We start from the raw sequence: 18,676 nt of genomic DNA, 5'->3' as shown, positions 1-18,676 counted from the left end.
ATTATTTCATTAGTTGATTAATTAAAAGTACAGGAAAAATAGTTAATAGATGTTTGAAATATTAAATAAATATTATTTAAATATTATGTTTGAAATTTTTTTATATGTATTTTTTTATTTTTTTTCTTATTAACGAAATATGTTTTGATGAAATCCATCACATGATCAATCCAACTATCAAGTTCTCAATGTTCAATATATACGTTTCAACCCATGTCATCACAAAAAAATCCTTTGGGAAATGAAATGAAAAAATAATATATAAAAAAAATAAATTAAACTTACAAAAAATAGAAAAAAAAAAAACCTGTCAATCCTCTGAGAGTACCATAAACTTAGATTTCAAAGCGATTTAATTTTTCGCATGGTTGTCTTTTCCACTGTAAAGTGTCAAACTAAAAAAAAAATAAATAAATGAGATAAAAAAGTAATAGAAAAAAAAAAAAGAAAAAAATCATTCATAGTTTTATGATTTTTTAAAGAAGATGAAAAAAATTCAAATATTTTTCAAGTAATTTTGTGCAAAAGTATATGACAAAAAACAAACAATTTTTTTTTGTTTAAACAATAAAAAAATAAAAAAACTATTTGAGATATTTTTATTTATTTATTTGATATATTTTATTATTTATTTTATTTAAAAACGTGAGTGTGAATTGCTTGACTGAAGCTTTAGCTAAAGCTTTCGCTGAGATCAGAGAAAAATATGTGTACCCAAGTGACAAAAAATAAAAAAATATATAAAGCTAAAAGTATGTTTGTTTATACAATGAATAACCCTCTAGCATTTTTATTTTAATTTTTTATTTTTTCATTTTATTTCACAATATACAGATGTAGGTATTTGAGATTGTATGTGGTTTTATATTTTTTTTTACATATATTGTAAAAAATAATATGAATACTTTTCGTGTCCTTGTGGTTGTGTCATCCCTTAGTATATTTACTGTCCAATATTTCTATGTACATATAAGTCTGTATTATGTACTACGAATGCTTACATTAGAAAAAAATAAAAAAGACTGGTTTCGAATTATTTATGAGCTTTCTTGAGTAGGTCATTCCTCGTTCGCGTTTTATCCACGTCAACACCATCAGCAACATCATAACTTTTATCCTCAATATTATCTTAAATATAAATAAATAATAAATAACAAAAAATATCCATTAAAAGTGCTTTTTTTTTTTATTTATCTTTAGTTGTAAATATGTCTCAAACTCTCAACTGAATACATCATTTATAATATTAAGATTAATTTGTATTTTTTCTTTTTTGCTTTTAGACTGCAGCTAAGGTTGAATCACACTCTTGTATACATGCAAAAAGATTATCAAATAGAGAAAAAAATCAAAATCAACGTTGTATTCCATGTGAGTATACTCAAATAACTCAAAAATATAAAAATAAATATCGAAAATTAAATTTAAATTATTTTTCGAATCGAAATTTGATCAATTAAATTTATTTAATTTTTATTTCTACAAGTTAGATATCCTATTGATTTAATGAAAAATAAATCAAGCTAATTTATAATATTTAAAATTTATTAATAGTAATTTTATTATCAATATAAAAATATGCAAAAAATAAAATTATGAAATTTAATTTTCCATCAAGTGTTGCATTTCACTAGCGGCTTGCAACAAAAAAAAATAAAAAAAAAACTACATTTTTTACACTGTAATATAAAACTAATGACAAAATTTTTTATTATGAAATTTTTATACTGAAAATATAAAGACAAGAAAAAAAGATAATATACAGTATTTATAAATTTTTTTTTGTATATTTTTATTGATGTATTTTTTATTCAAAGTAAAATAGGGTAGATGATAATCTTTATAAATAGAGAAATAAAATATTATCTATTTTTCATAAATAAACTATGATTTATAACTCGTGTGTTATTTATTTTTATGTTTTTTTTTATAGATGATTACAACAGAGTTGTTCTTGACACAATTGAAGGACAGTCAGATTCTGATTACATCAATGCATCTTATGTAGACGTGAGTATTTCATAAAAATAAATTTTATTTGTTAAAAATTAATTTATATTATAATGGTAAATGTAATTTTATTATTTTTACAGAGTATATTAAAGCCAAACGCTTATATTGTAACTCAGGGGCCTATTGAGACAACAGTCACTGAATTTTGGCGTATGGTATGGCAAGAAAAAGCATCTTGTATTGTCATGTTGACAAAAACATTTGATTTTATAAAGGTAAATAATTATTAAAAATAAATTATAAATATTCCAAATACATAAAAAACAAACAGGTTAATTAAAAAAAGAAAAATAAATTAAACTAAATAATATTAAACAATAAATTGTAGATAAATAATAAATGTCGGGGGAAGCGGGGCAAAATGGAAAAAATATAAATCGATGTATGACAATAGTATTTTCCGATTAGTTTTTCTCACTTAAAAAAAAAAATAAATAATTTTTAAAAATTAAAAAAAAAAAATATTATTATAAATTTATTTATTGTTGTTTAATAAAATGTGATATTGTTCACAAAAATTAATTTTTTTTTATTTCTCTTCATTTATAATTACGAACAATTGCTTTTAAATTAATTTATCACCATTTTTCTCGACGAACAAAAAAAAAAACATATAAAAAATAATTTTCTTTGTTCTTAAAAAAAATGCTCAAAAAATTTTCTAAAAATTTTTTTTTTTATCGAATCTATTTTCTTCCGGCTTTTTTAATCGAAGAGTGACGAAAAAATGAAAAAAAAATATGAGTCAAAATATTTTTTTGGGTGTTCCATTTTGCCCCGCTTTCCCCTATTGAATAATCTTGATAATGAATTAAATAAATTTTAGTTTATTTTATTTAATGATTTATTGTAAAAATGTCAATGTCAATAATTCAAAAAAAAATAACAAACAAGTGACAATTGAACTTATCAAAATGATGTGTGTGTTGTGTGTGAGACTGCATTCATTATCGATTTATCCAATTATCTATTGAACATATATATTTTATTTAAAACACACAAATTTTGATTGAGTATGTCTGACCAATTGTATTACACACATTGAACACTGATTGGCATGACCCATCGAGTAAATAAAAAATAAAATTTTGTTTTTATATTTTATAAATTTTATGACTACTTATTATTAAATAATATAAATATAACAATAAATCACGGTGTTATATTATATATAGTAATTTGATCATTAACAATAGTGTGTTGAGTATCTGATGGCATTGATGCTGTTGACACTAATTGATATTTTGTTTCAATAATTAATTAACGTATCAGATTTTGTTTGTTTTTTTTTTTTTGTTATTTAAAAATATAAATATACTCTTAGTGTATTATTTATTATTTATTTCCAGGTCATGTGTGTACAATATTGGCCACCAAATACCGACAAGGATGAAGAATATGGTGGCATTGGTGTATCAGTTTTAAAAGAAGAAGAACTTGCAAATTTTCACATACGAACAATAAAACTTTGGAAGAAAAATGACAAGGGAGTCAGTATTGATTTTATATTCAAAATATCAAGTGATCGATATTAATATGAAGGACAAAATAATTGTTTTTAAATTTGTTTTTTTAGGAAATCAGTGAAGAACGTACATTGTTGCAATTTCATTATACAGAATGGCATTCACATACATGTCCATTTGGTAATGCAGTTATTGAATTTAGAAGACGTGTTAGAGCTGTTGTTGGTTCAACAATTAAAAATGAATCTGGTCCAATGGTTGTACACTGCAAGTGAGTTGTTATTTATTAGGTTTTATTAATTTTTAAATTTATTTTATCATATATTTTTAATTTTTATTATTAGTGATGGAGGTGGTCGTTCAGGTGTTTATTTGGCAATTGATGCTAATATGGAATTGGCTGAGGAAGAAGATGCATTTGATGTATTTGGTTATTTAAAAAAATTAAGACAAAGTAGACGAGGGCTTATTGAAAATATGGTAATTAATAATAAGCTTAAAACAAAAAATAATGATGTATAATTTAATTGATTGACTGATATGAATCACGTGGTTTTTTAAATATAAAAATAATATGTCAAGAATTTATTGATGGATGGATAAATAAAATTTTAAAATATTTTATTTATTTAATTTTTTTTTTACCATGTCGATAAATAGTTAAAAATATTTTTATAACTTTTTATTTTTTTTTATTCTTCAGGATCAATATAAATTTATCTATGACACCCTGGAGGAATTTGTCATATGTGGAGCATCATGGTTTCCAGTATCAGAGTTATCACAAAGACTAAAGCAAAAAAGTGTTAAAAATCCAATAACAAAAATGAATGAATATCAACGTGAGTATGCACAAATTTGTAAACAAACACCAAGATTTACAATTGGTGATTGTGCTGGTGGACATCGTGCTGATAATCGTGAAAAAAATCGTGATGTTTTAGTTGTACCACGTAAGTGTTTTAATTAACATTTTTTTTCATTAAAAAATTAATAAATTAAATGAAAAAAGTTTTAATAATATTGATATTACAAGTATAATTATCATTCATCAACAACAATGTATTTATGAAATTGTATAACATAATTATGTCTAAAACAGCTGACAACTTTCGGCCTTATCTCACGAGTTTCCAAGGTAACAGTTTCACCGACTACATTAATGCAGTCTTTGTTGACGTGAGTAATACTATGAAAGGATTTATCAAGACAATATATAATAATGCTTAGCTTTTATAATAAATATATATAACATTGTGTATTTAACACGTGTATTATGTAATTAATTAATAAATAATATTTTTACAACAGGGATATACTAAACCACGTGAATATATTGTAACTGAATGGCCATTAAAACATACTTGTGGTGAATTTTGGTCACTTGTTTATGATTATGAATGTTCAGCTGTTGTTGTACTATGTGTACCACCAACAACATCAACAAATTTTCCAAGTTTTTGGCCAGAAGGAAGACATTCAAAAAAATATGGTCCAGTATTTACAATTGATCATATTAGCCATAATCATTATACAAATATCAAAACTTGGGTAAGTAATTTTAAAAAATCACTTGTTAACATTCAACTGTATATTTGTAATAGAAGATGTTTTTTTTTTTTTTTCTTTTTTCTTTCCATTTATTAATTAAATGAGAGAGAAAAAAAAAAAAAAAAAAAAAATGAATAATATATTTTTTAGGTATTTCGAATAAATAAAAAAATAGTATCATTGACTGAATTGATGGCGGGTGTTAAAGCACCACCAAAAACAGTACAATTATTTCAATTAACATGTTGGCCAATGGGACAAGCAGTACCAACATCAACAAATAGCCTTGTTGAATTGATGAATATGGTTGAACGTTGGCGTCAAAGAACAGATTATGGTCCAGTTGCTGTTGTATCACCAGATGGACGTAGTCGTTGTGGTGTTTATTGTGCAGCAAATGCATGTATTGAACAAGTTATACAACATGGTGAAGTTGATATATTTCAAGCTGTTAAAACTGTACGTCGTCATAGACCACAACTTGTTGGTAATATGGTAAATAAAATTAATGGTTTATCATATTACATAAATCATAATCCAAGTTTATGGAAAAAAAAACAATATCAGTACATTATTTCATTACAGACGGAGTATAAATACTGCTATGATTTGGTACTACATTATGTATTGCATTATTTAAATAAGGATATGAATGAAAAAAAGTGAGAAAGCGAGTTGAGGGACGAGCTATGGTTTATTGAATTTGGACGTGGTGCTGCATTACCATTAACACCAGATGAACAACCAATTATAAATGATGGTGATACAATAATAATACCATGTGCACAAGGACGTATTGTTATTGAAACAGCACATCCAGCACCACCACATTTTGCAACATGTTCAACATACAGACATCATACACTTGTTGTTTGTGATTCAACAAATATTATACAAAAACAATTACAATTACAATTACAACAACAAAATAAACAACAATCATTATCACCACCACAATCATTGTCATCACCATCACCACTCCAACAACAACAAAATTCAACATTTATAGATTCATCATCATTAAATAATATTAATCAACAATCATGTCTTGGTGCTGTATCAAAAAAATTATATCAACGTCAATATACAATAAATAATAATAATAATAATAATACATCATTAAGACCAGAAGAACTTGATATAACACCATTTTATTTTGATGATAATGATGCAATAATAAATGATGATAATTACTATTATGATAAATGCTCGAATCCCTCATCATCAAAAAATAATTATAATTATAATGATAATAATATAACACGACGACCAAATATATATTCAATAATAAAAGACGATAGTGGTGATAGTGATATTATACAACAACAACATACACAAACAAAATTACCAAGAAAAGCATATATGGATTTAAATGATGCAATTGCATTACTCGATGAAACATGTCCAAATCCAGATGCAAGTCCTTCATTGATAACTAAAAAACAACACGAGTTATTAAATACACGTAATAAACGTGCACGTTCAAAAAGTAGTGATAATAGTAAAAATTTAAGTTGTGAAAAAATAAATGATAATAAAAAACGTCCATTTTTACGTAAAATTGGTATATCAAAAACTGAAGATAGACCATTTTTATTATCAAAATTAACACCACGTATTATTGGTAAACCATATTTAGAAAAAATTGGTCCAAGTAAAGCTGTTGAAAGGCCATTTTTAGATAAAATTGGTCCATCAAGAACACTTGATAAATTTACATTTGAAGCACTTAAAGAATTACCAAGATCAATGATTAGAAGAACACATACAACTGTTGAAACATCAACAATACAAAGAACTAAAAGTGATTATCCAAAAGATAATAATGTATTAGTTGTTGAAGAAGCTGAAGAACCTGAAACATCATCATTACCATCATTACATAATAATACTAATAATTATCATCAACATCATCATCACAGTGGTGGTGGTGGTATTGAAAGAAAACGTAGTGGTAAAGGACTTTTATTAAAAATGTATTCATTTGATTCAGATGATTTAAATGATGTTCCATCAACGTCAATGAAAATAAATCAATCATCACTTGATAAAACAAATGAAGAAAATGAAAATCAAGATGAAAATAAACAAGTAGAAATTGTAAATGAATTACAACAAGAAGAAATTGAATATATAGAAAAAGAAGAAGAAGAAATAATTAGTCCAAAATCATTACCACAAATAAATAATCAATTTAAACCAGAACTTGTTAAATGTCGTGTTACAACAAGTGAAGAAATAATATCTGGTAGTAGTGGAAATATTGAAATATCACGAGAAACAAGTAGTTGGTCAAATACACCAAAATTACAAATGAAAAAATTAACAACAACAACAAAAACAACATTTAAAAAATCAAATAATGAAAATAGTGATGATGAAAGTATACCAAATTCACCAACCAAAAGAAGAATATCAAAAGTATCACCAGAGCCACAATTACCAATACGTATTATACCAGTTAAAACAAAAAATTCATCATTACCACGGGACATTGATTTATCACCTAAAAAAACACGTCGTCAAGAATCAGATGAAAAAATTGATGATAAATTAAAATTCAATGAATTAAAATATATTGATGATAATAATAGAATTGGTAGTGGTGAATTAATACAATTGAGTTTTTGTAAAAAAAAATTTAATGATAATATTGAAAAATTTGGTGGTAGTAATTTTAAAAATTCAATAACACGTAGACAAATATCAGAGGATATACTTGATAAAACTGAATTAGTTAAAACAAATACATATTGTAAATATATTGATGATAGAATGGGTATATCATCTGATAATTTACAATATTCACGTGAAACAATTGTTGAATCAGCACCATCAGCATCATCACTTGGTTATCAAAGTGGTGATTCATCATTTACAAGTTATCGTTCATCAAATAATAGTCAAGATATGTTACGTTGTACATTTAAATTATTACAAAATAAATATGAATTACAAGATGTACCAGCTGAAAGTTATGCTGCATTTAAATTAAGAACACGTGGTAATTATCATTCACTTGATAGATATAATTATTTTAATAAAACTACAACAACAACAACAACAACAACAACAACTGTTGATGATTCAACATCAATTAATAAACAAAATAATGATCAAGATCAAGATGATGATGATGATGACGATGATGATAAACCAAAAGTATCACATGAATCACGTTTAACTGAAACAATTATTGATAAAAATATGAAAAGAAGTGGTACAATTAAATCAGTATTAAGAAAACAAAATAAAATTGATATACGAGATGATGAACATGATAATATAACATCATCATCATCATCATCAACAATTAAAAATGATAACAATAAAAAATTAATACACGAACCATCACAAGAAACAATGGAATTATTGACTGAATTAAAAAAAGTAAAAAGTTTATTGAAAACACCATCAGAAGAAAAATGTGATTGGAGCTGTGATGGAATAATAAAAGTACGTATACCAAAAAAAATATCATTATCTGATAAAGAATTTTGTTTATCAGTTGAACGTGAAAATAGCATAAGACGTGTTACAAGTGTTAAATTAATAAAAGATAATTGTAAAAAAATTGAAGAAATTATAAATGATAATAGTGATAATATAATTATAAAAAATGATGATGTTGATGTTGATGTTAATGTTGAAACTAATAAATCACATGGTTCATCATTATTTGAAAAAAAATGTTTATCACTTGATTATGCTGATGATGTTAAATCAATAAAACCAGATCCACGTGCAATATCACTTGCATCAGAAAGAACAACACCAAAATCAGATGATGATGAGACTGATGGCTCATCTGGCTCTTGTTTATTGTGTGAATCAAAAAGTTGTTTATCTGATGTATTTATACAATCACCATGTGAAAAAAATGCTGATGAATTAACTAATAATAAAATTGATATTATTAAAAAAAATAATATTGATAATGGTAATAAATTATTGGATATTGATATTGCTATTCCAATTGATATTAAAAGATCAATTAGTCCAAGAAGACGTTTTAATATACAAGGAAGAACAAGTGATGTTTATGAAATAATATCACCAAGAACAACACCATTTAGAATGAAAAAACGTCTTGGTAGAATATCCGTTGAAGAAAGTGTTAAACAAGAAAGTTTTACACTTGATGATAAAGTTGATTGTAGAACAATTACAATACATAAAAAAACAAAGTGTTTTCCATTGTAACCAACGTTATTGAGTCTACGTTTTATTGGTAATTATTTTTTTTCATTTTCTTTTTTTTTTTTTTTACTATTTTTCTTTAGGTATTTCGATAGCCAATATAACGTGGGCTCTTCTTGGACCATTTTTTGTATTTTCTTATAAATATAAAACAACATCAACATTTATTTCATTATTTAAAAATTTATAAATAAATAATTATTCAAATATTTTTATTACAAAATAAAAAAGCAAAGAAATTGATTTTATATTTATTTTTTTTTTCTTCTTTTTTCATTGGAATTTTAAATAAAATTTTTACTGTCAAATAATTTTTTTAAATTGTAACAAATTTATAAAATATTTATTACAATTTTTATGTAACATACAAGTGTGTGTGTCTGTGTGTGTATGTGTGTGATTATTTTTTTAAATTTCTTAATTTTTTTGGGATTAAAAATACTGTGGATATTTGAGGTGAGATAAAATAGAAATAAAAAAAAAAAAAGGGAAATAACGATCAATGCTAGTCGTATATCGTTAAATGAGAATAATTTTTATTCCAAGATGAAAATGCCTTGAGGGAGAAAAACGTATTGATCGTTTTTATTTTATTCTCATGGGAAATTTTACGTCCATTCAGTCATATATTTTTATTATAAACAATTATATTTATTTAGCTGGAAAAAAAACTAATTCATTCATTCAAAAATGCTAGTTTTTTCATGAAAAAAAAATAATGCACAAAACTTAGTAAATAACAAACGAAAAATAATTAATAAATTGATTGAAAATAGTAGAAATGAAATTTCATTATTCATTATAAATTCATTGAAATATAAATTTAATAATTAACTGAATTAAAAAAAAATCCAGCTGATGGATTTAATGGAGAATAAAAAAATAGTCCAATGATTTTTTTTTTCAATGTTAAAAAACCTACAAATAATAAAATACTAAATCTACAATTATATTACTATTAATATTTAATTAGTAAAATTATAAATAAATTAAATATTTAGGAAAGATTAATAAAAATGGAAACGAACATCGTGAAGTTTTTTTTGCGAGCAGTGCCTTGTTTATAGATAAAAAAAAATATATGTATTTAATGAAAATAAATATGTGAAAATTAAATAATATAAAAAAATCTATTATTGAAAAATTCCGACAGCGGGCCGGATTTTATGAAAGGGTCCACAAGAGAATTGCAACCTTGAAAAATAAATTTTACAAATTAAATTAACTGTCTCCATCCAAAAAATATGAAAAAAAAAATTTTTTAATTTTAAAAATAGTTTAAAAATCATGCTCTTTCATTTTTCTACAAGCAAATAAATAAATTGATTAATATAATAAATATTCAAATAACTATAAGTAAATGTAATTAAATTTATTTATTTTTGCTATTATTTTAATTTTTTTTCTTAACGAGGTTGCAAACTCCCACGCAGTTGCGTCTGCCTGCCAAGCCTTTTTTCCATTTGGAGAGGCACGTGATGTTTAAAAACACTCTAAAAACATAAAAAAAAAAAATATATATATATAATAAAAATATTAATAATTAATAATGAATATATATATTGTAATATTATTGTAATAATTTTTCTTGTAATTTGTCTAAATGTCTAGAAACATGAGAAAACGATAATTATTCTCAAATTAAAATACGCAGAAAGTAATATTAAAAGTAAAAAAACTCAAAAAAAAAAAAAAAAATTAGATAGTATATAAATAGTTGAATATATTAAGAATAAACATAGAATAATAATGATATTAATAGCAATTAATAAAAAATAATTAAAAAAAAAAAACAAAAAAAAAATATAGTATATTGTTGCATTGATCGAATATTTGTACGTATTTGTTAAATATTTAGATAATAAGTAAAAAAAAAAACACTTTGTGTAAATAATTATACAAATAAAAATAATTTGAAAAAAAAATATAATAAAAAGGTAAATTAATAAAGATTTAAAATTATTTATGTGCCAATTAACATTTATTTTGAAAAATAAAAAAAAATATATATTAAATTTAAAATAAATAACAGAGGTAAAAAATTATTTATCGAATTATAAAATATGCGTGGGTTTTATTACAAAATAAAACAAAAGGTAAATTTTACGTAGCATATATATTTTCCAATTAAAATAATATATTATGTCACGAGATTAAAAATAAACAAGCTAAATTTTATAGTAAATTTTTCATTTGTCAACAGATTTTTATTGAAAAATTCAAAAAAAATAAATAAAATATTATATTACAGAGTTAATTTAGGACATTGGTATGAAATAATGATTAATTGAATTATTGATAAATTTAAAATTGAATATGAATATTTTAAAAGCTACAAAAATGAAAAAAAATAATTTTAAAAATTATCCAAAATGTGTACGGTTATTTTTTCGAAATTTTATCTCGATAATTTCGTTGGTAAATATTTTATTTTTATTTTCTTTTCTTATCTTTGATAAATGGCTTATACCGGAACAAACAATAAGATAACTGGCCAAAAAAAAAAAAAAAAAAAAAAACAGGGTTTAAAAGTTTTATCTTGTATATTTATTGAGAAATTATTTATGATTTATTTTGCCAATTACGGCAGACATCCGTCCATCATTTTGGCAATATATTATTACTGACCACAATATATTTTTAAAAACTGTAAAAAAAGAAAATTTATATCATGAAAATTGAGTTAAATTAAAGTACACACTTCAGTGTAATTAGGAAATTTATTTTCATGCTAGCGAGATTTTATGTTTTGCATAAATAAATGTCATTCACATCGTTAAACGAAATTATTATTCGAAAATTTTATTATTGTTTTTTTTTTTTGGCTACATATTTCGATGATATTTTAAAATAATTTTTCTTGAAAATGTATGTTAAAACGTACAATAATTAAAATTCATAAATGAATAAAAATTACCGGTTAATTATAAAATGATTGTCTACGTAGTAATTATTAAAATTACAAAAAACTCGTGATCGAAAAATAAATAAATAAAACGCGATTGAACATGTTTTATATATAAACAATATAATAAATAATTGCGATACTTGAAAAACGTAAATAAAATTAATTCATAAATATATATATACGCATTGTTGTAAATAATATATTTAAAAAGAAAAAAAAAATAGATTGTCCTTTCGAATAATGAACAAAGAGTTTAATTTTATTTCAAGTAAATTGTTCCATATCTCTGTAGAAATAGAAATCAATCCCTATTATATAAAATGAAACGAAATCGAATTAATTGCAATTAATTGAGTAGAAACATTTCGAGTGACACAAAAGAAAATTTCCATGAACAAAATTTATACAATTTTCAATTAAATAAATGTTTTTTTTTGCAAACAATATTAGATGATATTTAGGTTCAACAAATGAGATTTAAATATTTAAAAATTATATTATCAAAAAAAAATATACAAAATATTGTGAGACTCGTGAGACTGTTGTATTTTCAGTTGATAAAGAAATGTTCATTCAAGTCGACAAAAGGCTACGGTAAATTTACCAAAACATTTTGATGAATCAAGTTTTTTTTTTTTGACATTGGAGGCACACATGTGAGTAAATAAAATTTATAAAAATATTATGAGTGTCACGTATACATTGAACACATAAACTTGGTTCTAAAAAAATACTAATACGCACTCGAAAATTGTTTATACTCTAAGGTAAATAAATAAATAAATAAATAAAATTTTAGTTAATAATAAAAATATTAATTTAAATAATTCAATTGTATGTTTTAGAAAACACTTGTTGATGATTTAACAAAAGAAAATATAATGCCAATTTCATTGGGTCGATTTTACAAAAAAATAAATAAGGTTAGTCTCGAAATTAATCAACTTGTTTTTGTTGGTATTTATAATTTATATTTTCTCAGTTTATTCATCGTTTGATAAAAAAAAAAAAAGATTGTCTTGATGATGACTGCCTGGCTGAAATATTCATGTACATACCAGCATTGGAGCGACCAAAACTTGCACTAGGTATAAATAGCTAAAATTAAGTCATTAATTTATAATTTCTGTTTAGTTAATCGAGTAAATAATTAATTTTTCAGTATGCAAAAAATGGAAAAGAGCACTTGGTTATTCATGGTCTAATGAGAGAAAAGTTGCATTTAATTATTTTAAATATCATAGCAAATATGATGGCAAAATTATTGACAAAAAATCAAGATGTTTTAAGCAGCTATTGCTCAATCAATGTGGTAATTATTTGAGAGAGCTAGATGTATCCTATCCAAGTTCTGAAATAATGCCATTTATTAAAAAATCATGTCCAAATATTGAGATACTTAAATTGACATTTAATGATGTACAAGATGTCGATTGTAAAAGAGCATTTGCAAATATGTCACGTCTTAAAATATTACGTATTAAATTAAATTGTAATTATCGAATGCCTGAGTCGTTGATCAACTCATTGAAAGCAGTTGTTAATACATTGGAAGATCTTACTTTTATTAATTCAACATCACAATATTTGTGGTCTTATGTGTTACCAAATTCTGCCAAATCAGTAAGTCAAGCTAGTATAAATTATTTCTTAATTTTTGCATTTTAATGTTGGTTTTTTTTTGCACAGATATTTCAACAATTTAAAGTACTAAAACATCTTTGTTTGGATCAATATGCTATTGATGATTCATTGGTTGAGTCAATAAGTCAATTGAAAAATTTAATTACACTCAAGTGTCATTATAATCATGAACACTTTCATAGAATTTATTCAGAAGCAAATATTAATCCAATTTTAAATTTAAAAAATCTTGAAGTTTTAATTGTTGATGCTTGTAAAGATGTTGATGATGGTTTTTTGATAAATCTTTCAAGCAATGCAGAGAAATTAAAAACTTTAAAAATATGGTGTTCAAGTATAACAGACAATGGTCTTATTGCATTGACAGAATTAAAACAATTAGAAGTACTAAGATTACATTGGAGTGTTGAAAGTAAAATAACAGACTCATCTGTTCAATGGTTTAAAAATATGAAATCTTTATATTTATCTGAATCAAATAACATCACTGACTATTCAATTGGTAAAGTTATTAAAAATTCACCGAGTTTAGAATTTTTTTATATTTCATCTTCTAATTTAACTATTGAAGCTGTTAAAAAAGCTGATGAATTAACGAAACATAGAAATAATAATGTTATTTTATCGTTATATCTTGAAGTTAAAAATTGTAATCGTAGCTATGTACCACCATGTGAATCACCATATTTAAATCTTTATTATTCGTAATAATATATTTTTATTTTTTTATACTATTGTTATACATACAATGATTGATTTATTATAAATATTTTAAAAGTTAACTGGTTTAAAAAACTTGAATAAATATATTTGCAAAAAAAAAATAAAAAATACAATTTATTGTTATTAATAATTAATAATGTTAATAATATAAATAAGTTATTAATAATTATTATAATTTAATTAATTGTAATTTCAATTATAAATAATGCATTTTTATTTTATTGATTGTAGGAAAAGTAAACAACTGCAGTTGGTAATATAAAATTTACTTTTGATTACAATTGATAAATTAATTTTAAATAAATTGTTTATAAATTTAAAAAATAATAACAAACATTTATTCCATTTTAATAAAAAATATAATCATCTTGGATATAATTTATTTAACGATATAAAATACTGACAAGATTATCTGATTGATAATAATTATTTATCTGATTGCGTAATTTAAAAAGAAACATGTATATTTTTATGTAGATTCTCTGACGTGTTTGAACCAGTCTGAACATAAAAATATAATACCGTTAATTTCTGGCAAAATAAAAAATATATTATAGGTGAGTAAACGAGTGACTCATCAAAGGTCCATTTGAAAAGAGATAAATTTACAATGAAAATTTCCTTCGAAATCTGGGTAAATAATTTACCTGGTTTAAAATTTGAAGAATTGACTAGACTGTAGTTACATATTGTTAGCACAAACAAATTGTAAACAATGACCTTTGCAAAATAACAATTTCAAACCCCATGTATTTTTGACAATGAACCTATTATATCAAGGCAAATATTGTCTCAAAAAAATAACATAAATTTATTTTTCCTCTTGAAAATTTTCACAAAACAAATTTAAATTTTACTTAAACTGTTAAAAAGTTTATCCCTTAAAAATTAAATATTAAAATTTAATAAAAACTAACAAATTTTAAAAATAATCTATGCACAAATTAGACAAAAATTATAATAATTATCAGCCTTGATAAAAGCCAGATTAAAAATAACTCAATTACAATAATTATCTGCAAAAAAATAAAAAGAAAGTTTTAAAAAATAAAAAATTTATGACTCATCTGTTTTATCTAAGAAAAAAAAAAAAAAAATATCCTGTTTCTAATCATAATGCTATATTTTTTTAGAGTGAAAAAAAAAAAATTTCCAAAAAAAATCTTCTAATCTTTGCAAGTAAATTTTGGAGTAATTTTTATTTTCTACACGTGCGTTAATTTTTGCGCGTGTTACTTGACAATATACTCTGAAAAAAAAATTAAAAAACCCATATAAAATACAAAAGACACAAGTGGGGGATAAATAATAAAGAAAAAAAAAAAAATTAAAAATTAATGTGTATTTACCAGGTGTACATTAACCGGCATTAAAAATTGCTCTCACTTGTATCAGCTGTCTTGGTGTGTGTTCCAAATACATGCGTGCACACACATGTAAAATAAAAAGAAAAAAAAAAAAGTAAAAACTACGCATGCGTTGATGTATAATTCTCAGTACCGCGCGTCAATTGACCAATGACAGTAGCCGAGTGTCGTCACCAACAGCCAATGAAACTTCGTGATTCTGACGCTAGATGTTATTTTTAGATGTTGTGAGTCACAAGAAATAAAGCTGTACATTTTGTTGGGTGTTCACAAGTTGCCGAGACACCGTGCAGTTCGCGTCGTAAAACCAAGCGTCCAAAAAAAAAAAAAAATAAAAAAAAAGTAGATAATCAAAGTTAAGACACAGTGTCATTGTTAAAAAATCAAAGTGTTACAATTACATGACTCATTGACTCAAACGTTTAATTGTTAAAGTGATTGTTTATAATAAAAATTAATTTACTCAAAAATAATAATAATAACAAAAAGTGCTTGACACATTGCGGGACAAGAAAATCCGCATGTGGTTGGTTGCTCAGTGATAAGTAAATTGTTATTAAAATTATTATTAATTTTTTTAAAAAAATAATCAAGACATTTTGTTGATTAAATAATTCAAAAAAAAAAAAATACATCATTGTTGATGTAATTATTTTATTATAAATAATAATAGACTGAATTTGTTGATAATTGTTTGATTTTTTCGTCAATTGTTTATTAAAAATACCACGTTAAAAATAATAGAAATTATTTTATAATTTTTTTTGTCATTTAATATTGAATATACTGTTTAAAGCTTGGGTTATGTAACCGCATGGCACGTTTATATTCACACAAGAAAATAATACATACGCAGTTGTGTGTTGAAATTGAAATCTACAAGTGGGAGAAATATTTAATAAATAAATATTAAACATACTGAAAGTGTGTCTATGATATTTGTTTTGAAAATAACAAAAAAAAAAATAAAAGTGCCATCATAATAATAAACAATAATAATAATTATAAATTGCAATATTAAATATTTAATTAAAACAAGTGATAATAATTTTATAATAACAAAAAAAAAAGTGTGTTATTGGACCTGATGGTTCGTGATTCAACAATGGAAACGACGTTCTATGAGGAGAATTCATTTTACATGAATAGTAATAATGAAAATGTTGGACAATTAAAACGTAGTTTAACACTTGATTTAAATAATCATCAACAAAAAAATATACAACAAAATAAACGACCACGTTTATCACAATTACCATCAATAACAAATCGTGCACCAATGTTAACATCACCAGATTTAAATTTACTTGGTTTAACAACACCAGATCTTGAAAAATTTATAATAAATCCACAAAATGGTTTATTAACACCAACAACAAATAGTGATAATCAAAATGTATTTTTACGTACACCAGTTACTGAAGCACAAGAACAATATGTACGTGGTTTTGTTGATGCATTAAATGAATTACATCATTCTGATTCATCACAAGAACCAAGTTCAATACATGGTGCAACATATACTAATTTAGAACCACCTGGTTCAGTACAAAGTAATGAATCAATATCACAAAATTTATTATTAATTAAAGATGAACCACAAACAGTACCAAGTGTTACAAGTTCACCACCAATGTCACCAATTGACATGGAAAATCAAGAAAAAATTAAACTTGAAAGAAAACGTCAAAGAAATCGTGTTGCTGCATCAAAATGTCGTAGACGTAAACTTGAAAGAATATCACGTCTTGAAGATAAAGTTAAATTATTAAAAGGTGAAAATACTGAATTAAGTGCCATGGTACATAGACTAAAAGAACATGTGTGTCTATTGAAGGAACAAGTCATGGAACATTTTCAATCTGGTTGTCAAATAATGAATGTACCAGTTCATTATACATCATAGATATTAATTTCATTTATTTTATATTTTTAAAATTAATTTATAAATAATTATTTCAAGCTAAAATAAATGAAATTTAATTATACAAATTTATTTTTATTTTGGTATTGTCAGGTACAATATTCATCAATGAGTTTCGATTTTATTTCATGTAATAAATCTGCTCGAAATATTGTGTGTGATTGGACGATAAATAATTAAAAATAGACATTATTGTCTTATGCCATGTGGACAACCATCAAAATGTTTATTTAAAAAAAAATAAATTTGTTATTTATTTTTTTTTTTTGCTGCTGGTGGAGGTGGTGGTGCGAGGAAAAATATAAATTTTTCATACAATGACCTCGAGGAGAATCTGATGGGAGTGCCTTTCCGAGTGCTGTGTAAAGAAACGGACGCAAAAATAAAAAAAAAAAAATTGATGATAGAGAGAGAGAAGAAAAAAAAAATGAGAAAATATATATATACGTGTTTATCTTTGAATTCACGCACGTACACTGTTGACAATATGGAGGCGAAAGAAAAGCAGAAATTAAAAAGAGGCCAGTGAAAGAAGACAAAAAACAAAAATACAAAATTATATATTCATAAACTATATAAGTATAATCATAAAAATTTAAATAAAAAGCATAAATTTTGATTTAAATAAATAAAAAAAAATATAACAATAATAATCATGCTAGTAGTGGCCATTTTGGATAACAAAAAAGCGCGGTAAATTTTGAATAATTTAAAAATGAATTTAAATAAAAACAAAAAAAATTAATGATTTTTCTCAATGCCTGTATTTTTGTGGTTTACAAATTTTCAATTACTTGTGCATCTAGTCATGTGTCTGGTATCACCATCTTTACTTGTTAATGCACAAGTGAAAAATAAATAAAATAAAAAAAAAAAAAGT

The 18,676-nt window shown here is 23.7% G+C and overlaps 4 protein-coding genes across 4 annotated transcripts in view; all 4 read left to right on the top strand.

Annotated features, from left to right (window-relative positions):
• The window catches only part of LOC122860899 (receptor-type tyrosine-protein phosphatase kappa), a 39,612-nt gene extending 32,424 nt beyond the window's left edge, over positions 1 to 7,188 (top strand). Inside the window, exons 4-14 of the mRNA XM_044164957.1 lie at positions 1,284 to 1,371; positions 1,934 to 2,010; positions 2,094 to 2,228; positions 3,363 to 3,503; positions 3,590 to 3,750; positions 3,824 to 3,959; positions 4,183 to 4,432; positions 4,582 to 4,658; positions 4,791 to 5,030; positions 5,181 to 5,525; positions 5,616 to 7,188. Of these exons, the coding sequence (XP_044020892.1) occupies positions 1,284 to 1,371; positions 1,934 to 2,010; positions 2,094 to 2,228; positions 3,363 to 3,503; positions 3,590 to 3,750; positions 3,824 to 3,959; positions 4,183 to 4,432; positions 4,582 to 4,658; positions 4,791 to 5,030; positions 5,181 to 5,525; positions 5,616 to 5,696 (1,731 nt within the window). The 3' untranslated portion in view covers positions 5,697 to 7,188. The remainder of the gene's footprint in view (positions 1 to 1,283; positions 1,372 to 1,933; positions 2,011 to 2,093; positions 2,229 to 3,362; positions 3,504 to 3,589; positions 3,751 to 3,823; positions 3,960 to 4,182; positions 4,433 to 4,581; positions 4,659 to 4,790; positions 5,031 to 5,180; positions 5,526 to 5,615) is intronic.
• On the top strand, positions 5,709 to 11,987 carry LOC122847839 (uncharacterized protein DDB_G0284459-like; the record flags this gene model as incomplete). The annotated part of the gene is made up of 1 exon (XM_044145696.1): positions 5,709 to 11,987. A coding segment is annotated over one exon (3,525 nt), but the record flags the coding sequence as incomplete, so codon positions are not given.
• Positions 11,988 to 12,823: 836 nt separating this feature from the next.
• On the top strand, positions 12,824 to 14,613 carry LOC122860898 (F-box/LRR-repeat protein 16-like). Its single transcript, XM_044164956.1, has 5 exons — positions 12,824 to 12,905; positions 12,984 to 13,061; positions 13,121 to 13,226; positions 13,301 to 13,761; positions 13,828 to 14,613. Exons 2-5 carry the CDS (start codon positions 13,020 to 13,022, stop codon positions 14,488 to 14,490), a joined length of 1,272 nt encoding a protein of 423 aa, XP_044020891.1. The 5' UTR covers positions 12,824 to 12,905; positions 12,984 to 13,019; the 3' UTR covers positions 14,491 to 14,613.
• A 1,498-nt stretch (positions 14,614 to 16,111) lies between these two features.
• LOC122860897 (transcription factor AP-1) lies at positions 16,112 to 18,232 on the top strand. The gene has a single exon (XM_044164955.1). It carries the CDS (start codon positions 16,960 to 16,962, stop codon positions 17,776 to 17,778), a length of 819 nt encoding a protein of 272 aa, XP_044020890.1. The 5' UTR covers positions 16,112 to 16,959; the 3' UTR covers positions 17,779 to 18,232.
• The last annotated feature ends 444 nt before the right edge of the window (positions 18,233 to 18,676 follow it).

The sequence above is a fragment of the Aphidius gifuensis genome, linkage group LG1 (assembly GCF_014905175.1).
Source record: "Aphidius gifuensis isolate YNYX2018 linkage group LG1, ASM1490517v1, whole genome shotgun sequence".
NCBI classification, from domain to species: domain Eukaryota; kingdom Metazoa; phylum Arthropoda; class Insecta; order Hymenoptera; family Braconidae; genus Aphidius; species Aphidius gifuensis.
Note: the sequence above shows the minus strand (reverse complement) of the source record. Positions and strands in the feature narration are given on the sequence as shown.

Excerpts from the sequence above, each read along its gene's own strand:
- LOC122860898 (XM_044164956.1), top strand. The coding sequence starts at position 13,020 with ATGCCAATTTCATTGGGTCGATTTTACAAAAAAATAAATAAG. Across the intron at positions 13,227-13,300 it reads GCGACCAAAACTTGCACTAG|TATGCAAAAAATGGAAAAGA; the intron begins GTATAAATAGCT and ends TTAATTTTTCAG. Across the intron at positions 13,762-13,827 it reads TACCAAATTCTGCCAAATCA|ATATTTCAACAATTTAAAGT; the intron begins GTAAGTCAAGCT and ends TTTTTTGCACAG.
- LOC122860897 (XM_044164955.1), top strand. The coding sequence starts at position 16,960 with ATGGTTCGTGATTCAACAATGGAAACGACGTTCTATGAGGAGAATTCA.